Here is a 19,724-nt window from a genome sequence, read left to right as displayed (position 1 = left end):
TTGCAGATGTAAACAGAGGGTCCGGGCTGATTTGTTAAGGCTTGGGGACATCATTAAAATATGTGAAGGGAGTCTGTTACGTAGGTCTAACAAAAGAAAACCCCTACCTTACCTACTGCCCAACTTCTACAAATAGCTCCCCTATAGATTAACTATTGTCTATACAATTACTAGCTCCTCTGTATTGAAACAAAACCACACCTGTCTGATGTGATTTTAGAACTAAAGAGTGGTGAAACAACTATCTCTGTACAAATATTGACAAACGCAATTGAAATACATTATTTGAGCAACAAATATAACAAACAGCACCTGCAGAAATGTATGGGAACCGTATGCAGTTACGATGTTACATTTTATTCAAAACAATACCACATTTGCTCCAGAAACAATCATTATTATTACTAATAACATAACAAGATGCACCCCGATGATGTTTCTGTCCTGACTACCACCTAGTGGGAATGGCAGGTGCAAACTTTTCTTGCTCTGTACAGCAGGGCCGTAAATAATACAGTGCCTTTGGAAAGTATTCAGACCCCTTGACATTTTCCACTTTGTTATGTTACAACCTTATTCTAAAATGGATTTTAAAAAGAAGAAGAATCCTCAGTAATCTACACACAATACCCCATAATGACAAAACAAAAACAAAGTTATTAAATATTAAAAAAAGAAATACCTTATTTACATAAGTATTCAGACTCCTTGCTATTAGACACAAAATTAAGCTTCAGGAGCATCCTGTTTCCATTGATCATCCTTGAGATGTTTCTACAACTTGATTGGAGTCCACCTGTGGTCAATTCAAATGATTGGACATGATTTGGAAAGGCAAACACCTGTCAATATAAGGTCCCACAGTTGCCAGTGCATTTCAGAGCAAAAACCAAGCCATGAGGTTTAAGGAATTGTCCGCAGCGCACCGAAACAGGATTGTGTTGAAGCACAGATCTGGGGAAGTGTACCAAACATTTCTGCAGCATTGAACCAAACATTTCTGCAGCATTGAAGGTCCCCAAGAACACAGTGGCCTCCATCATTATTAAATGGTAGACGTTTGGAACCACCAAGACTCATGCTAGAGCTGAACGCCTGGCAAAACTGAGCAATCAGGGGAGATGGGCCTTGGTCAAGGATAGATAGAGCTCCTCTGTGGAGATGGGAGAACCTTCCAGAAGGACAAACATCTGAAATATTTGGCATGAATGCCAAGAGTCACATCTGGAGAAAACCTGGCACAATCCCTACGGTCAAGCATGGTGGTGGCAGAATCATGCTATGGGGATGTTTTTCAGAGGCAGGGAGACTCGTCAGGATTGGGGCAAAAATGAATGGAGCAAAGTACAGAGAAATCCTTGATGAAAACCTGCTCCAGAGTGCTCAGGACCTCAGACTGGGGCAAAGGTTCACCTTCCAACAGGACAACGACCCTAAGCACACAGCCAAGACAATGCAGGAGGGGCTTCGGGACAAGTCTCAATGTCATTGAGTGGCCCAGCCAGAGCCCGGACTTGAACCCGATCGAACATCTCTGGAGAGACCTGAAAATAGCTGTGCAGCAACGCTCCCCATCCAACCTGACAGAGCCTGAGAGGATCTGCAGAGAATAATGGGAGAAACTCTCCATATACAGGTGTGCCAAGCTTGTAGCGTCATACCTAAGAAGATTTTATGCTGTAATTGCTGCCAAAGGTGCTTCAACACTGAGTACTGAGTAAAAGGGTCTGAATACCTATGTAAATGTGATATTTAGAATAAGTTAACAAAAAGTCAGAAACCTGTTTTTGCTTTGTCATTATGGGGTATTGTGCATAGATTCAGAGAAAAAACTATTTAATCAATTTTAGAAAAACTCTAACGTAAGAAAATATGGAAAAAGTCAAGGGGTCTGAATACTTTCTGAAGGCACTGCATGTAGTTCATTACATCCAAACTGCATGGAAAAGTTTGAGGTTTTAAAGTCCCCAAAGAGTCATAATTTAGTCCATGTCAAAGCAGTCATGCATTGCCACAAGAGAAGATAGTTAATACAGAAAACAGTGGCACTGACAGTCAGAAGTACCTGACATAAATGGCAAGGCCTGCAGGTAGGTAGGAAGGAAAGCTACGTATTCAAGGAGAAACAGTCCATATGTGCAGAGGTGGTCTGGTCCTTTCAATACCAGTCAGAATCCATCCCAGTGTCCACAAAAACTCACTGCAGATTGGGAAAGGAATATGAACTGCTTGGTGATCAGATGAGCTAACCCTTGTCCCCTCCATGTGGTTCCACTTAGATTTGGTGCTTCATCTTCAATGCAACCAAATTCCCCATCATTCACCCTGAAATGTGCACTTGCTCACTCACCTCAATTGAATTAAAAAACATTGATTTAAGCACAGGCTACAGGGGTTTACAGACTTTCCACCATATGTCTTACACCAGTCCACACAATTTAAAATGTGTCTCTATACTCCAGCATTTTGGATTTGAGGAAATGTTCGTATCAGGTGAAAGTACAGAACGTCACCTCTAATTTGAGGATACTTTCATATGTATCTGATTTACTGAAAATAGAAAATAAAATGACTAAGTGAGTAGATAAGATGTTTCTGAACACTTCTAAATCAATCCTGATAATGCCACGATTAAGAAAAAACAACAACCATGAATAATGATGAGTGAGAAAGTTAGAGGCTAAAACAAAGCATGTCAAACTCACCATTCCCAATAATGGGTGACAAACATTTTTGGGGGGTATGATCTTTGACCCTCATCATTCATTCCTAATCATGGTATAATCATGGTAGCATCCACATGAATGTAGAAGCGTTCACAAACAATCTATTCTTGCAATAAAAGTGAGTCAAACAAAATACATTATTCACCAATCACTTCCTATTGGACAACATGTAATCTGAAAACACCAGAACAAGCTGTAAATGCATCCAACAAGTTTGTAGAGTCACAAGCGTGATGTAGTCATTGTGTACAAAGAATATGGGAATACTTTCACCTGATCTCAAATAAAAATAGCTGGAGTATAGAGCCACATAAAAAAATTGCATCACTGTATTTGGACAGTGTAAGTGAGAAGTGCACACCTTGGGGGAGCAAGGCAGAGAATGGGACCACTGGAGTCTCACTGGAGGTTCTTCAGCTTCTCTATCCCAGTTGCTTTGGCCTCTTGCTGATGCTGCTTCTGTTTCTTCAGGTGGCGGTAGGCTTGCACCACCCGCTGCCTCTCCTCCTCCATCATCCTCTGCCTGGCCATGGATGGCTTGGCTGTGGAGAACTGGGTCTGGCCCAGCAGAGAGTTCAGCAGGAGACCCTTACACACACCCTGGAAGGGAGTGAGAAGGACTAACATTATTCAATAGTCTAGAGCCATTAATCTGAGCCTGTATTCACAAAGCGTCTCAAGGTAGGAGTGCTGATCTAGGATCATCCATGGAATTATTGAAAAGTATGGTATGCAGCTTTTGTGCTCCTCGATAAGGACGGGGATAGTAGTGATCTTGAGAATGATCTACCCATTTCTAGGCTCCCTTGTCTTGCAAAAATATTAGAACCATTGGTCAGTCAATCTCACGTGACTTGGGAAATGGTAGTCAGTGTTTTTCTTTTTGGCAAATCAAAGAAATAAGTTATTGCTGCCTTATTAACCAAGAAATCATTAGGGGCTGACCCGTGTTTGCGTAAGTATGCACTGCCCCTCATTGCTGGCACAGTAGCACACTATCAGGAAATATTCCATAAGTGTCGAAAGCAGCTTTTGTGATAACACTCCATAAGGGCAGGGATAGTGGTGATCTCGATAATTATTGACCCATTTCCAGGCTCCCTTGTCTTGCGAAATTACTACAATCATTGGTCAACAAACCAAGTTATTTTCTATGTTATTCAATCCGGATTCAGACCCAAACATAGCACCACTTCGCCTACCATGCTCGTTGTAAATGATATTACAAATTACTTAGATAGAAAGAATTGTGCTGCCATGTTTGTAGATTAAAGCTTGATACTGTAGACCATGTTATTCTGTTGAATAAGCTGTCCTCCATAGCATTGGGTACTGATACTTGCCAATGGTTTCACAATTATCTCAATGTCAGAACTCAGGCCATCAAAGTAGATGGGGTCAAATCTGAGAGCTTTGAGTTACATAATGATTATTATAATTTTTTATATATTTAACTAAAGTCAGTTAAGAACAAATTCTTATTTACAATGACGGCCTACCCCAGCCAAACCCGGACGATGCTGGGCCAATTATGGGACTCCCAATCATGATGCAGCATGGATTCGAACCAGGGATTGCAGTGACGCCTCTTGCACTGAGATGCAGTGCCTTAGACCACTGCGTCACTCGGAAGCCAACATAAAGAGGTGGCCCAAGGCTCGATACTCAGCCCATTACTGTTTACAATCTATACTGAACAAAAATATAACTGCAACATGTAAAGTGTTGGTTCCATGATTCATGAGCTGAAATAAAATGTTACACACAAAAAGCTTATTTCTCTCATATTGTGTCCACACATTTGTTTACATCCCTGTTTGTGTGCATTTCTCCTTTGACAAGATAATCCATCCACCTGTCAGGTGCGGCATATCAAAAAGCTGATTAAACAGCATGATCATTACACAGGTGAAACTTACGCTGGGGACAAGGTGCGCTGGGGACAAAATTAGCAATTTTGTCACACAATGCCACAGATGTCTCAAGTTGAGGGAGCTTGCAACTGGCATGCTGACTGCAGGAATCCCACCAGTGCTATTGCCAGAGAATTCAATATTAATTTCTCTACGATAAGCCATCTCCGTCATTTTAGAGAATTTGGCAGTACATCAAACCGGCCTTACAACCGCAGACCTGGTATAACCACGCCAGCCCAGGACCTCCACATCTGGCTTCTTTATCTGCCAGATCGTCTGAGACCAGCCACCGGGACACCTGATGAATATTTTGGTCTATAATAAATTCATTTTGTGTGATAAAACTCATTCTGATTGGTGGGCATATGCTCTCTAAGCCCCACCATGGCTGCGCCCCTGCCCAGTCATGTGAAATCCATAGATTAGGGCCTAATTAATTCATTTCAATAAATAAATTGGTAATGCTGTAAAATATATATATTTCATTTGTGTTTTATTCCATTGTTCCATCAGTTGGCCAAGCCTTTTCACATTTGAAGTCTGATTGCCAAGCATTGCAGAGGTTATTATTGGATCTAAACTTAATGCTAAATGCAAAACATGCTTTTTTCTAGGTCCCATAACCCAGATCTAAATAACATGTGTAAATTACTAGTTTGAACAGTACACAAATTGAGCGAGTTCCTTCCTACAAATATTTTGGTATCTGGCTTGATGACAAAACTGTCATTTAAAAAAACATGTCAATGAGCTAATAAAGTTCATGTTCAAGGTTGTGTTCTCTTACAGAAACAAAGCATGTCTGACTTCTGTTAATAGGAAGGAAGTTGTCCAGGCCACTTTTATGTCTATTATAGTTTCTGGGGATATTATCTATATGCATGCAGCATAATCTACACTTAAACTACTAGATGCTGTTTTCCATTGTGCCCTTATGTTTATTACTGGTGATGGTTATAGAACTCACCATTGTCTTTTGTATCAAAAAGTGGGTTGGGCCTCTTTGTATGTAAGGAGAGTAAGCCTAAGACTGGGTTTGGTCATTTGTAAGTCTAAATTGAATTAAAGATGATCGATACAAAATTTCTCCATGAGGGCTTTGTAGATAAACCAAGCACAAGACTGGGTTTGGCCCCGTCGGTCTCCACAAATTTGGGTAAAGCTGGGTTTATTTTTTTTGCGCCCTTTATGTGGAATAACTTACAGGACTCACTGAAATGAGATGTTCTGGTCCATTCAGAGTAATGATCAGATACCTCAATGTTGATAAATGTGTCCATTTCTTAATAGATTTGTAATTTTATGTACAATATTTATGCAGGGTTCATCTGTAATAGAGACCCGTGTCTCAGTACGACTTCTCGGTCAAAATAAAAGGTGAAATATATTTTTTTACATCTTATTCATTAGGATCTAAAAAGGCAAAACTGATCCTAGATCAGCACTACTCTAAGATGCCAGAGTGGTGTACTATGACGTGAGATAGAGGAGTTAGCGAGCTAACACTGGTGAACTCAGAATTCAACTCGGGATAACCGGTGACACTAAAGTGGCTCACCTTTTAACCAGGAAACGAATCTGTCAGAATTAACCTTCTCCGGGGCAGTCTAAGTCAGGGCTAACTCCACTTACCCTGAATTTTTTTGTTTGTTGTTGAATTATTTAAACTTTTTAAAATTAATTTAACAAGGCAAGTCAGTTAAGAACACAGTCTTATTTACAATCACAGCCTATATCAGCCAACCCTGGGCGCCGCTGGGCCAATTGTGGGCCGCCCTATGGGACTCCCAATTACGGCCGGATGTAGCGACGCCTCCAGCACCGAAATGCAGTGCATTAGACCGCTGCGCCACTGGGGAGCCCAGTACCTGAGCCGTGAGTTGAGGAACAATTAAATCTGATTCTCTCCCTCTCGTCATCATCCTCTTCATTTGAGGAGAGGACTAATTAAATATTTTATTAATAAAAAAAAAAGGTCATTAAAATACGTATCACATTATACATTTAGTAATGACAAGATGCACTTGAAACTTCACGCAAAGTAAACCTTTTGTATGACTTTTGTTTGACTTAGCCTTGTGCGGCATGAGCACACAGTAACAAGCTCGGCTTGAGCAGGCGACAGGTGCACGATCAATATCCACCTTCATAACATGGATAAAGCCTGAGCTGGAATGTTTAGCTAACCAATGCAGGCTAGCTTCAGCAAATCCTGAGTAATCTAGCTTGCATCGTAGTATACCCTTCTGGGGAGTGATATAATTAAAATGAGGATAGCTCTTTTTACATACTCACATGCACACACACTTACCTGGGGCTTGATCAGTGCCTTCCTGGGCTTGATACTCAGAGTCGGCGGTGCCATGGCAACTTCTCCAAAGGCAACTTCATCTAAAAGTTAAGGGATAGAGAATAAGATGGTGGCAGCATGTATACATCTCTAATTACCTGATATACAGCATGCTCTGCTGAAAAATCATACATACCTATGAACATGTCGTTTTCTGCCTTCTCTTCCCGCCTGTCCAGTTTCTTTTTATGTAGCCTGTCCAGCCGGCTTTTATCATATCTGCAGTCACACAGGAGAGGACAAACGATTAAGGATGGAATTTGAGACCACTACATTTTAGACTAAATACAAAGGCTTCATTTCAAATCACCCCTAACCCCTCCTCCCTAGACACTACTGTAGATCTGAAGGGGTTGGATAGTTTGTCAACTTTATTATCACATGGGGGCAAATTAACATGGTCATCACGCTGTAGAAAGCAGGTAACATCACACTCAACCTTAAACGTAGTCTATGTTTGATGCGTTAAACTAATGGTTCCATTGATATTTATTTTTTGACAGTCTATTGTAAATCAGTCCGATAGTACCCGTGACAGTATTTCAATCTGAAAGAAAGTTGTGGTTTGAAGTGACAAATGCATTAGAAAGGCATTGGGAAGTTCAAAAGATCAGGCAATAATTTTGTATGATCTTCTGTGCAGAAAAAGAACATTGATGTTCTTTTTTTCTCCAGTCTGATGTAGTGCCTGGTCTTGTTTACTCTGTTCTAATGAGTCCTGCCCGGATTGTGGGCATGGTAGTGGGAAACAGAAGACACATACATGTTCCTTAGAGTCTTAACTTTCAGTGATGTAGCTTAAACCGTTCAATAGATAGAGCCACGTGTCCGAAGAAAAAAGAAGCTGCTGTTTATTACAACTGCATCTAGCTGCTACTGACGTAACCCCGGTTCTATGAACCAAAGCATTTCCCCCTTTTCTATTTCAGTGTTTCTCTTGCGACCCCTAGTTTGGGAAACGCTGCATTAAACCAATAAACAACAAAGTCCAAAAAGGTTTAAACAAAAGTGTAGGCCTATGTGAAAGGCAGGGCTAGGGGTTGGGTTGGAATTGAGGGACAGAATGTTTGTCTGGCTCCACTCACTCTTTCTTCTTGTCAGACTTGCATTTCCCGGTGCCAGCAGGTTTCTCCTGCTCCTCTAACTCCCTCTCCGGCCGTCTCTCTATCTGGTTCTTGGTGAGGAAGAGGACGTGCTGCGCCTCATTGCCCATCCTCCGCAGGTACGTCTTCTCACTCTCCTTCTTCTTTCTACGGAAGTGTGGAACAGGGATATCTACGATTGTAGCATCCCCTGGCTTGGGTTTGGGAACAAGGGCGATGGCGTCAGCTAATGGGATCCAAGTAAAAAATATAAGGAACAGGACAGAAAATGAGGAGTACTGGAAGACAGAGCTTCAATTAAACTTTTAAGAAAGGCAAGTCAGTTTTTACAAGTATCAAATACCTTCGCTAATACTACAGGCATTCATGTATAGGCCTAATCAAGGACTTAGAACAATATTAAAAGGTTAGAATTCCATGATGACTGACCTTTCCTCATCTTCTTGGCCTTGCTGGGCCCCATCTTCATCCTCTCCTTGCTTTTCATAATCTCTCGAAGGCGGAAGGGAATCTGCTCAAGATGATCCTTCTGTCTGGGCTTGCCATCTCGTTTAGGCTTCTTGCTAGAGGGACAATTCATTTATGGAAAAAGAAAGACATTTATTTACTCTAAGTAAAATCATGTGTAAACAAGAAGTCATCACAATATTTGGTCACATGGTCATGCATTGAATGTGCACTACGAGCGGCATGCGCATCAGACGCATGTGCATGGACCATAACTGGTTTGGCGTTAAACAAAGTGCTCAAAATATTTGATATATTTTTGAGAAATAGAAGCTTGAGCATACAGAGAAAAGTTTGTCAACACTCTAAGCAACATCTTTACTTTGGCGAGTTATGAAAGTATTTTAAATCCAGTCACTTTAGCCGTCACATGGTGGCCCTGGGCCCGGTTTGCCAAAAGCATCTCAAAGCTAAATTAAACTTTAGAAACTTAGTAGGAGCATCGTTAAATCTCCCAAATCCATCATTACTAAAACTGCACATTATTTAACGGCTGCCTCAGACCACTTGTAGAACAGCGACTGTTAGTGCGTCGTTAGAAGGGAAAAAAAGCATCTATGGTCACTTTATACACAGAAGATCTCAGCTGAACATATAGATAAGCAACTTCATTCTCTCTGTGACCGCTGATAACTTCAGAACGAAGTTGACTACAAATACAAAGTTGCCAATGTCTTTGCAATTGTTACAAACAAGCAAAGGATAAAATGATGCTTCAAATGAAAACGGAGATGACCTTGTCCTATCGTGCTCTAGCGACTTGTGGCAAGCCAGGCACATGCACGCTGACTTCGGTCGCCAGTTGTAAAGTGTTTCCTCGGACACATTGGTGCGGCTGGCTTCCGGGTAAAGCGAGCAGCGCAGCTTGGCAGGGTCATGTTTCAGAGGACGCATGGCTCTCGATCTTTGCCTCTCCTGAATCCGTATGAGAGTTGCAGAGATGGGACAAGACTAACTACCAATTGATATCACAAAATTGGGGAGAAAAAAAAGGGGTAAAAAGTACCCCCCCAAAATAAATCTGTCTGTTTAAGCTAGAGACAACTGTGTTTTTGCAAGGGCTGCGTCTCAATCCACTGCATCCGCCGATATCGCCCTTCCGCATCTGCAGTGGAAGGTGGCAGAGCTAGAGTGGTGTTTGTCAGACCATGAGACAAATCTGAAAATTGGCCTTCTCACAAAATCGTATGAAGCATCTGAACAGTTTGGCCTACAAACTATTAACACCACTCTATTGAAATTTGAATCTCACGAACACAATGGTGTTCTGTTTTGCTTACAAGACTCATCTGAAGGTCTCCAGTACCAGTGTTTATTTAAAAAAAAGAGGTATACAGTAACAGTCAAAGGTTTGGACACACCTACTCATTCAAGGGTTTATCTTTTTACTATTTTCTACATTGTAGAAATAACACATATCATGTAGTAACCCAATTGTTTTTAAACAAATCAAAATATATTTGATATATTCTTCAAAGATTCTTCAAAGTAGCCACCCTTTGTCTTGATGACAGCTTTATACACTCTTGGCATTCTCTCAACCAGCTCCACGTGGAATGCTTTTCCAACAGTCTTGAGGGAGTTCCCTCATATGCTGAGCACTTGTTGGCCGATTTCCTCTTCACTCTGCGGTCCAACTCATCCCAAACCATTTGAATTGTGTTGAGGTCAGATGTTTGTAGAGGCCAGGTGCTGCACTCCATCACTCTCCTTCTTGGTCAAATAGCACAACAGCCTGGAGGTGTTGGGTCATTGTCCCGTTGAAAAACAGTGATAGTCCCACTAAGTGCAAAACAGATAGGATGGCGAATCGCTGCAGAATGCTGGTTAAGTGTGCCTTGAATTCTAAATAAAATCACAGACAGTGTCACAAGCAAAGCACCCCCACACCACCTCCTCCATGCTTCATGGTGGGAACCACACATGCAAAGATCCGTTCACCTACTCTGCGTCTCACAGAGACATGGAGGTTGGAACCAAAAATCTCAAATTTGGACTCATCAGACCAAAGGGCAGATTTCCACTGGTCTAATGTTCATTGCTCGTGGTTTGTCCCAAGCAAGTCTCTTCTTCTTATTGGTGTCTTTTAGTGGTGGTTTATTTGCAGCAATTCGACCATGAAGGCCTGATTCACGCAGGCTCCTCTGAACAGTTGATGTTGAGCTGTTTCTGTTACTTGAAACATGTAGCATTTATTTGGGCTGCAATCTGAGATGCAGTTAACTCTAATGAACTTATCCTCTGCAGCAGAAGTAACTCTGGGTCTTCCTTTCCTGTGGCGGTCCTCATGAGAGCCAGTTTAATCATAGCGCTTGATGGTTTTTGCAACTGCACTTGAAGAAAATTTCAAAGTTCTTGACATTTTCCTGATTGACTGACCTTCATGTCTTAAAGTAATGATGGACTGTTGTTTCTCTTTGCTTATTTTAGCTGTTCTTTCCATAATATGGACTTTGTCTTTTACCAAATAGGACTATCTTCTGTATACCACCCCTACCTTGTCACAACACAACTGATTGGCTCAAATGCATTAAGGAAAGAAATTCCACAAAAGGCACATTGAAATGCATTCCAGGTGACTACCCCATGAAGCTGGTTGAGATAATGCCAAAAGTGTGCAACGATGTCATCAAACCAAAGGGTGGCTACTTTGAAGAATCTCAAATATATTTTGATTTTGTTTAACCCTTTTTTGGTTACAACATGATTCCATGTGTGTTATTTCATAGTTTTGATGTCTTACAATGTAGAAAAGAGTAAAAAGAAAAGAAACACCCTGGAATGAGTAGGTGTGTCCAAACTTTTGACTGTAGCTCTGTCTATTAATCTGAGAGTGGTTACATTTCTCCAGGCCCATCACTCAGCTTTTTACCAAAACAGAGACGGGCGACCGTTGTTATTGTTTCATCTGTGGATTATCAAGACATTAAAGTGTCACCAACAAAACGTTTAACATTAGGCCTATAGCAAATGCAGCATATGGCCTTTTCCAGTAGTGCTCAAAGCATGCCATTCCATGAGCGCAGCATTTATTTTCAACATGAATCAATAAACCCAATCAGCCCTCCATGACAAAATCATAAACGGAGTAGGGCTGCGTAATAAATCCATAGCTTTGGGGTTATGCGCAGGTAAAACAATTCAGCTATTCTATACTTCCACATTTCCAAGTCCTATTCTTGAAGATCAAGGCAGTATAACATTTATTGGAATTCTGATACATCTTTACATTAAAAACCAAGTCTAATTTAATTGTACTTTATATGTAGAAAGCAATGGGTTAGAAGAAGCCTACATAACCAACCCATAAAGTAAAATGTAACATCCATATATGGCCAGCTATATAAACTTTAACATTGATTTATCCTGCAATAGATGTGGTTCAATTGGTAACATACAGTTTTGTCTTCTTCTAATGCCTCTCAAGGGGAAAGTAATCTAAAAGTAACTGAATGTAATCAGATTACGTAACTGAGTTTGGGTTATCCAAAAGTTACATTGATTACCGATTGGCAGCTGTAGTGTCGCCGGATGAGGAAAACGGCACTAGTGAAAACGGCCCAGTGAATGAGGCGATTGGCAAGAAAGCGGTCGCTTGGGGTGCGACCATTCTGGACTGGAGAGACCCCGGCCTCCTGAGTGCTCATTGCTAACTGGGTAACTAACTCTCAAGATAGCTAGCATGCTAACTTAGATAGCTAGCAAGCCTGTAGGACAAAGAAGAGCGAACCAGCTGGTTAGCGTTACCTTGGATATTGCCCAGTCGTAGCACCTTGTTTAAATGCCTCTGCGGGTTTCGTCTGTTTATTTTTCCCCATGATCTTCTTGTTATTGGTGCTTAACTAGCGCGGATTCCTTCGAAACAACAACCCACGTGGGCTAACGTTGAGAAATTCTTCTTCTTTGGAGTTAAACTGCAGTTGGCATCAAATATGTTGCATTACCGCCCCCAACTGGACTATAATATAAATCCATTGTACATGTCATACAAAAGGGGAAAAAGCAAAACCTTCCAACTAACCCTACACTCGTTAAAAATCCACTACCCCATTCCAATACTTTGACCCTATTGCTCATGCACCATGCCAACGGCCTGGAAGGATGAGGTACTCAACACACCCTCTAACTCTTCTGAAGTCAAATCTCATATACCCACTGCCGGCCCGCCTGTGGCGGCAGATAGCCTTTCTGAGCTAAACTGACCAAGACGCACTTCAAACAACACACATAAAACCTCACATAATTCTGCCCAAAACAATGACAATTTCTCTCAGCCAGTGGCATATGGGGTCTTTAGGTGAGCGCTGATGCCGCCCTTTGATAAGCAGTGCCCAAATTGTCAAAGGCAGAGGCGCAAAATATTTTGCTTGTCCATTCCCAGCGTGCCTCTCCAGGGTGCTGTTAGTGAGATGCATCTTTGAAGCACTCCACCAACGTTCCATCCCGAAAATTCTCGAACAAAAATGTAGAACATATAGGATATGGTAAAAAAAAAAAGTGGCCTTTTCTGTAGCCTACAGCCTGGAGATAAAATGTATGACAATGTAATGAGATGGACACTTTTTTACATCATGCAGGTTTCTCTGATCAAATAGCCTAACCTGACTAATGAGCTGCCATGTTAACAAACAACATATCCTAAAAACAGGACAGGTCAAAGTAAAATGGACAATATGGAATGGACAGTCACAACTGTTGTCCAGGAGTTTCACCCCATTGTCATGATCAGTGGTTTCAAGTTTGTATCCATCAATTTTTGACAAGCTGATCATAGCGAAAAAATAAAATACTTCTGCATTTCCCACTGTGTAAACACATTGCAAATAGGCTCGCAATAACTCCTGATAAAGTTGGTTAGCTGATATTCAGAGGTTAAATAGCCACAAATGGATTAGTCACAGGAATCAGGACTATTAAATCTATATTTTCTGTGATTTACATTCCATTTCTGCGGTACAGTTGATAACCAATGCTATGAACTCTAAGAATCCAACATTACTGAAGCATATATTACTCGTTGGCCTATCACTCTGATAGGCCAACAACTACTCACAGGGATTCTCTCAGGATCCTTTGACCTATCCTTCTCTACTTTGTTCACTGCCTCAGCATACGACACCTTGTGCACTACTCTGACTCCAGCCACCTCAACCTACCTCTCTCGCACCGGACACTTCCGATCCTTAGCAACATGGGCACCCCTACAGTTGACACACACAACTTTATCCACCAAAACTACACAGTCCTCTATCCCATGCCCTCCTGCACATCTTGGAATCTCCCTCCTTCAAACTGCTGCAACATGACCATAAACGTTGCACCTGAAACAGCGTAGTGGATTCGGCACAAAAGCTCTAACAGGATAACTGATATATCCTAACATGCCTTTGTCGGGTAAAGACTCAAAATGACTGACAGTGATTCCTCTGTTTAACCACGCTTACCACCGGGTTTGTGTTGCACCAAACAGTGGGCATCACAAACACCAGGAATCTTCAACTTCAATTGCTCCACCTCCATACTTAACACTACCCCAGAAATCACTCCTTTCAATAGTGCCAGGTTTCTAAGAGCAAAGCAAGAAACATATCTTGACCCAAGTTGCGAACATGTGGCCCCTGCTCCCTTTGGTGAGAAGAAACACAAAAACAAATATCACAAGTCCACTACAGGTTACCTTCACTGATTCAACTGCTTTCCCACCCACCCTGAAACCCCAAATGTATCTCGCCAAAAGGCAAGGATCGAATTTATCTTCTTTATCATATCATATAGTATGATACAGTTTACTTGTGTTGCTGAGAATTCTGGTTTGTTTTGTTACCCATGAATGTATTTTTCATCTGTTGCACACTAACTAACTGAAGTGATTTTATTATTTTACCTGCCAGGCTCAGGTTCCGAGCTCTTCACCACACCTTCCACCTCACTTAACTCACCCTCATTCACTTCCATTTCACCTCCAGAACAAGGTATGAAGCTCGGCTCACTCTGTTTGCACTTGATACCAATCTTCTTCGAAACCCCATCTCTCAATTTTTTTATCACCATTTTCCTCAAATTTAAATTCAACCTCATTTTCATCAGCCTCTTTTTTCCCCTCCATTCTTCCATATCCCAATATTCCTCTTCCCATGACTTTGACTGCAGTACGGTGGCATCCCAACGTCAGTTGTGTAAAGCACTTAGTAGTACTTTAAATTATTTTTACTTATCTGTACTTTCTTTATATTTTTGTAAACTTTTACTTCACTACATTCCGAAAGAAAATAATGTACTTTTTACTTCATACATTTTCCGTGACACCCAAAAGTACTAGTTACATTTTGACAGATAAATGGTCCAATTCACACACTTATCAACAGAACATCCTTGGTCATCCCTACTGCATCTAATCTGGCAGTGTCACTGGCAGTGTCACGAAACACAAATGCTTCGTTTATAAATTATGTCTGAGTGTTGCAGTGTGCCCCTGGCTAACCGTCAATAAAAAATAAGTTACAAAAAAGTATTTAAAAAAACAAAAACTTTTAGACTTACTGAAGTAATATTTTACTGGGTGACTTACTATTTTCTATTAAGGTGTCTTTACTTTTAGTACTTTTTCCACCACTGCTCAACGTACAGTAACTCCATCTAATAAGCATCCTGCTCACCTCAGAAAGTGTCGTCGTCATCTTCTTCTTCTATGGTATAATGGTGTTGGCAACAATTAAAATGTGCATACCGCCACCTATGGATAATAAAGATACAAAAAAGGAAAACATTTGGGTACAAATAACATATAAAAACGAACAAAAAATAAATTAACAAAATCAACCTGCTTTTCTGTAAAACCTCATTCTAAACCAGGTCCCAAACACAGGCTCAGAAGCCTCCTGTGAGGGCGGGACAGTAGTGCTTCTGCCGTGAAGTCTTGGAGCCCCAAAAACGTATCGGATATAATTATATAATTCAGCTTCTTTGACTTCTTAGACACTTGAGTGGTACAATTAATCACTGTGGCTATAAATGCCTCAAAATCTACCTTCTTCACAATGAGTGTATCCAGATCACCCGATTGACTTAAAACACTAGCAACTGGTTGCAATGCATCCACTCCTATATCTTCAAAACTGTTGCCTACTGCCCCTTTGACTCTCTTCACCGCCTCCACATAGGAGATCTGCTGCGCAGCCTTGATCCTTTACCTCCTTCACCCAGACATGATCCCCACCACAGTTGCAGCATTTTCCATTCATAGATTATTCAATATCATACTTCGCCCGTCTGCAAACATTTGACACGTGACCATATCCTTTACAATTTCCACAGTGTAATGGTTTGGACACAAATGCTCTCAGCGCTTACCTCACATACCCAAGCTTCACATATTCAGGTAGATTCTCTTCAAACAATAATATCGCCAGGCTTTTCTCCTTCCTTCCATTTACCATGCGGGTCAGGCAACGTGCACTGACCACTCCTGGGATTTTCTGACTAAGGTACTCATCTATATCCAATGAGACTCCAGCTATAACTCCTTTGGCAGGCGCCCTGCTCCGAAGATCAATACATGTTACTTCTGACGTGGACAATTTTGACAGATCCAGTGCATGCTTCTTCTGTTCTTCATCAACACAATTAACCCAAAGAAGGCTGCTTCTAGTCACCTTGATTGAATCCACCTTTCCCACTGTTTCTTCACAGTCCTCGATATTACAAATGGATTTCCCAAATGAATATCCTTGTCCAAAAAACTCTACCCAATAAGAAATGCATTATTGGACCGGTCCTTGTCTTCTACTACAAATTTTGCTCATTTTGTTCCATTCTTTGATTTCACTATTTTCCATACATTATCACAGGAGTCTCAGGAGTCACTTGCTTTCGGATTCAAGCACAGTCGCGATTTCCTGCCCCGGAAAGTGTCTTCTCTGGGCGCCAACATTTTGACAGCATGAGCCTTCTGTCTGATTCCTTTTGTTCGCTATAACAAACTGTTATTTTTGGCGAACGTGTCGGGAATCATATCGCATCGGTGACAGAGCCGTTCATTAGGATCCCTGATTTACATACTGCTACTACTGCTTTTTGAGCTCAAAACAATTTTACTGATAAGTTAATTCTCTAAGAGGGTGAATCCTCATTGCAGAAACAATAATTAGTTGGGAGAGCGAGTACATTCTGGTCCAAGTTCATTTTTGCAGTGCGTTATTAGGGGATCTAATAATTGGTAAAAAAATGGTAAAAAATATATTTGAACGTGCACGAATAAGAAATCAAAGTAACAAGTAATTAAAAAGCAGCAGTAAAATAACAATAGCGAGACCATATACCGGTGCAGAGTCAATGTGCGGGTTACTGGTTAGTTGAGGTAATATGTACATGTGGGTAAAGTTATTAAAGTGACTATGCTTAGATGATAACAGAGAGTAGCAGCAGTGTAAAAGAGGGGACTATGTTGCAATTCTTCAGCCATTACTGGACCTGCGACCAAAAACAAGCTATATATGGACAGTACCAAAAGAAAGGATCTAATGATTGCCTCTTTGCAGAAAAATCTACAGAGCTGGGATGGTTGTATCCCTGATACGATTCTATTGGGTGCAAGAATTTTGTCAAATCGAAAAACTCAAAGTTTTGAATCCGGTGTTTTGTTTATCAGTTCCATAAACCATGTGCCATGGAATCAGCACATCATAAATCTCCAACTTTCTATGGCTTGTTTCAAAATAGTGAAATTATGGAGATTTCATTTTCAAATAACCGAAAGTGAGGTTGTAATCTGAACAGAGGGGAAAGTATGCGAAAGTATTCGGCCCCCTTGAACTTTGCGACCTTTTGCCACATTTCAGGCTTCAAACATAAAGATATAAAACTGTATATGAATTTTTTGCATTGTTATACAGTAGACTAAATTAAGGTTGACAGGCAGTTCACTTTGTGCTGCTGAACTGTGTCATTCCACGAATAGAGTGCCTTTAGGTAGTGTAATTTAGTCAACTTTTTCACCTCATTTTAACATTTGGTCATAAAAGAGCACATGTTCAACTTCCTAACAAACAGGTTTTCGCATCTCAAGAGGTTAAATTAAGGAACATGACTATAAAAGTGACCGGGGTTGATCGTGACAGGGTTGACGATTTCCTCTTAATTCAGCCATAACTCTCATTGTGACAGGGGGAATGAAAGCTTGTTGTGTGCTACAGGGAGAGAAATTTGAATAGAAGCTTAACAAAAAGCTTGTGTTCATGTTCAACTTGTTAAACATTTCTTGTCTGTTTATCGGTAACAGGGTTGACGTGTTATGGTCGACGCGCTCAGTTTTCCTCCACCAAAAGAGTACAACCAGCTCACTGGCATTACACTATGATTTGACTTAAATATTCAATGTGTCTTTTGAAAAATTATTAGTTTAACCATATTAAAACGAGTTCAGTTCATGTTACAGGATTCACCTGAAATCTGAGGGACAACGTAAATTGGTAAATGACCACAGAGTACATATCTTCAGAAATTACTTTTCTAAAGCAACAAAATAACTAGGGCTTTACAAATGATGGTGAAAATCTTGGTTAAGTGGGTTAAGTGACTATTTTATGCACAGATTATTCTGTATAATGAAAAACTAAAGCTAAAATTTTAATAGTTTGCCTAAACAAGCCAGTATAGTGTGGAGAACCATCGAAATCACTATGAATATACAATCGTTGCCAGAAGTTGAGAATGACACATTAATTTTCAGTCTGCTGCCTTAGTTTGTATGATGGCAATTTGCACATACTCCAGAATGTTATGAAGAGTGATCAGATGAATAGCCATTAATTGCAAAGTCCCTCTTTGCCATGAAAATGAACTGAATCCCCAAAACACATTTTCACTGCATTTCAGCCCTGCCACAAAAGGACCAGCTGACGACATGTCAGTGATTCTCTCGTTAACACAGGTGTGAGTGTTGACGAGGACAAGGCTGGAGATCACTCTGTCATGCTGGTTGAGTTCGAATAACAGACTGGAAGCTTCAAAGGGAGGGTGGTGCTTGGAATCATTCTTCTTTCTCTGTCATCCATGGTTACCTGCAAGGAAACACGTGCCGTCATCATTGCTTTGCACAAAAAGGGCTTCACAGGCAAGGATATTGCTGCCAGTAAGATTTCACCTAAATCAACCATTTATCGGATCATCAAGAACTTCAGAGAGCGGTTCAATTGTTGTGAAGAAGGCTCAAGAAAATCCAGCAAGCGCCAGGACCGTCTCCTAAAGTTGATTCAGCTGCGGGATCGGGGCACCACCAGTACAGAGCTTGCTCAGGAATGGCAGCAGGCAGGTGTGAGTGCATCTGCACACACAGTGAGGCGAATACTTTTGAGTCTTGCCTGGTGTCTAGAAGGGCAGTAAAGAAGCCACTTCTCTCCAGGAGAAACATCAGGGACAGACTGATATTCTGCAAAAGGTACAGGAATTGGACTGCTGAGGACTGGGGTAAAGTCATTTTCTATGATGAATCCCCTTTCCGATTGTTTGTGGAATCTGGAAAAAAGCTTGTCCGGAGAAGACAAGGTGAGCGCTACCATCAGTCCTGTGTCATGCCAACAGTAAAGCATCCTGAGACCATTCATGTGTGGGGTTGCTTCTCAGCCAAGGGAGTGGGCTCACTCACAAGTTTGCCTCAGAACACAGCCATGAATAAAGAATGGTAACACATTCTCTGAGTGCAACTTCTCTCAACCATCCAGGAACAGTTTGGTGATGAACAATGCCTTTTCCAGCATGATGGAGCACCTTGCCATAAAGCAAAAGTGATAACTAAGTGGCTTGGGGAACAAAACATCGATATTTTGGGTCCATGGCCAGGAAACTCCCCAGACCTTAATCCCATTGCGAACTTGTGGGCAATTCTCAAGAGGTTGGTGGACAAACAAAAACCGACACATTCTGACAAACTCAAATATTGATTATGCAAGAATGGTCTGCCATCAGTTAGGATGTGGCCCAAAAATTAACTGACAGCATGCCCGGGTGGATTGCAGGGGTCTTGAAAAAGAAGGGTCAACACTGCAAATATTGACTCTTTGCATCAAACTTCATGTAATTGTCAATAAAAGCCTTTGGCACTGATGAATTGCTTGTAATTATACTT

At 41.1% G+C, this 19,724-nt stretch overlaps 1 protein-coding gene across 2 annotated transcripts; it reads right to left on the bottom strand.

Moving 5' to 3' along the window:
* Positions 1-323: 323 nt before the first annotated feature.
* On the bottom strand, positions 324-16,580 carry ccdc137 (coiled-coil domain containing 137). Of its 2 annotated transcripts, XM_031827031.1 has the most exons (7): positions 15,953-16,580; positions 15,259-15,335; positions 8,525-8,658; positions 8,078-8,321; positions 7,129-7,211; positions 6,954-7,033; positions 324-3,326 (listed from the first exon to the last, which is right to left on the bottom strand). In XM_031827031.1, exons 3-7 carry the CDS (start codon positions 8,580-8,582, stop codon positions 3,126-3,128), a joined length of 666 nt encoding a protein of 221 aa, XP_031682891.1. In that variant the 5' UTR covers positions 8,583-8,658; positions 15,259-15,335; positions 15,953-16,580; the 3' UTR covers positions 324-3,125. The 2 variants fall into 2 exon arrangements, with proteins under 2 accessions (XP_031682891.1, XP_020341657.1); XM_020486068.2 differs by lacking the exons at positions 15,259-15,335; positions 15,953-16,580 and adding an exon at positions 12,350-12,525.
* Positions 16,581-19,724: the final 3,144 nt, after the last annotated feature.

The sequence above is a fragment of the Oncorhynchus kisutch genome, linkage group LG6, assembly GCF_002021735.2.
Source record: "Oncorhynchus kisutch isolate 150728-3 linkage group LG6, Okis_V2, whole genome shotgun sequence".
Classification (NCBI taxonomy): Eukaryota; Metazoa; Chordata; class Actinopteri; order Salmoniformes; family Salmonidae; genus Oncorhynchus; species Oncorhynchus kisutch.
This window is presented reverse-complemented; position numbering and strand designations above follow the sequence as displayed.

What these genes read in the sequence shown, in the direction of transcription:
- ccdc137 (XM_020486068.2), bottom strand. Translation starts at nt 12,420, where the DNA reads ATGGGGAAAAATAAACAGACGAAACCCGCAGAGGCATTTAAACAAGGT. An exon ending in AAGTCTGACAAGAAGAAAGA is followed by an intron (nt 7,212 to 8,077) that starts GTGAGTGGAGCC and finishes GTGTGACTGCAG; the next exon opens with ATATGATAAAAGCCGGCTGG. An exon ending in AGAAAACGACATGTTCATAG is followed by an intron (nt 7,034 to 7,128) that starts GTATGTATGATT and finishes CTTAACTTTTAG; the next exon opens with ATGAAGTTGCCTTTGGAGAA.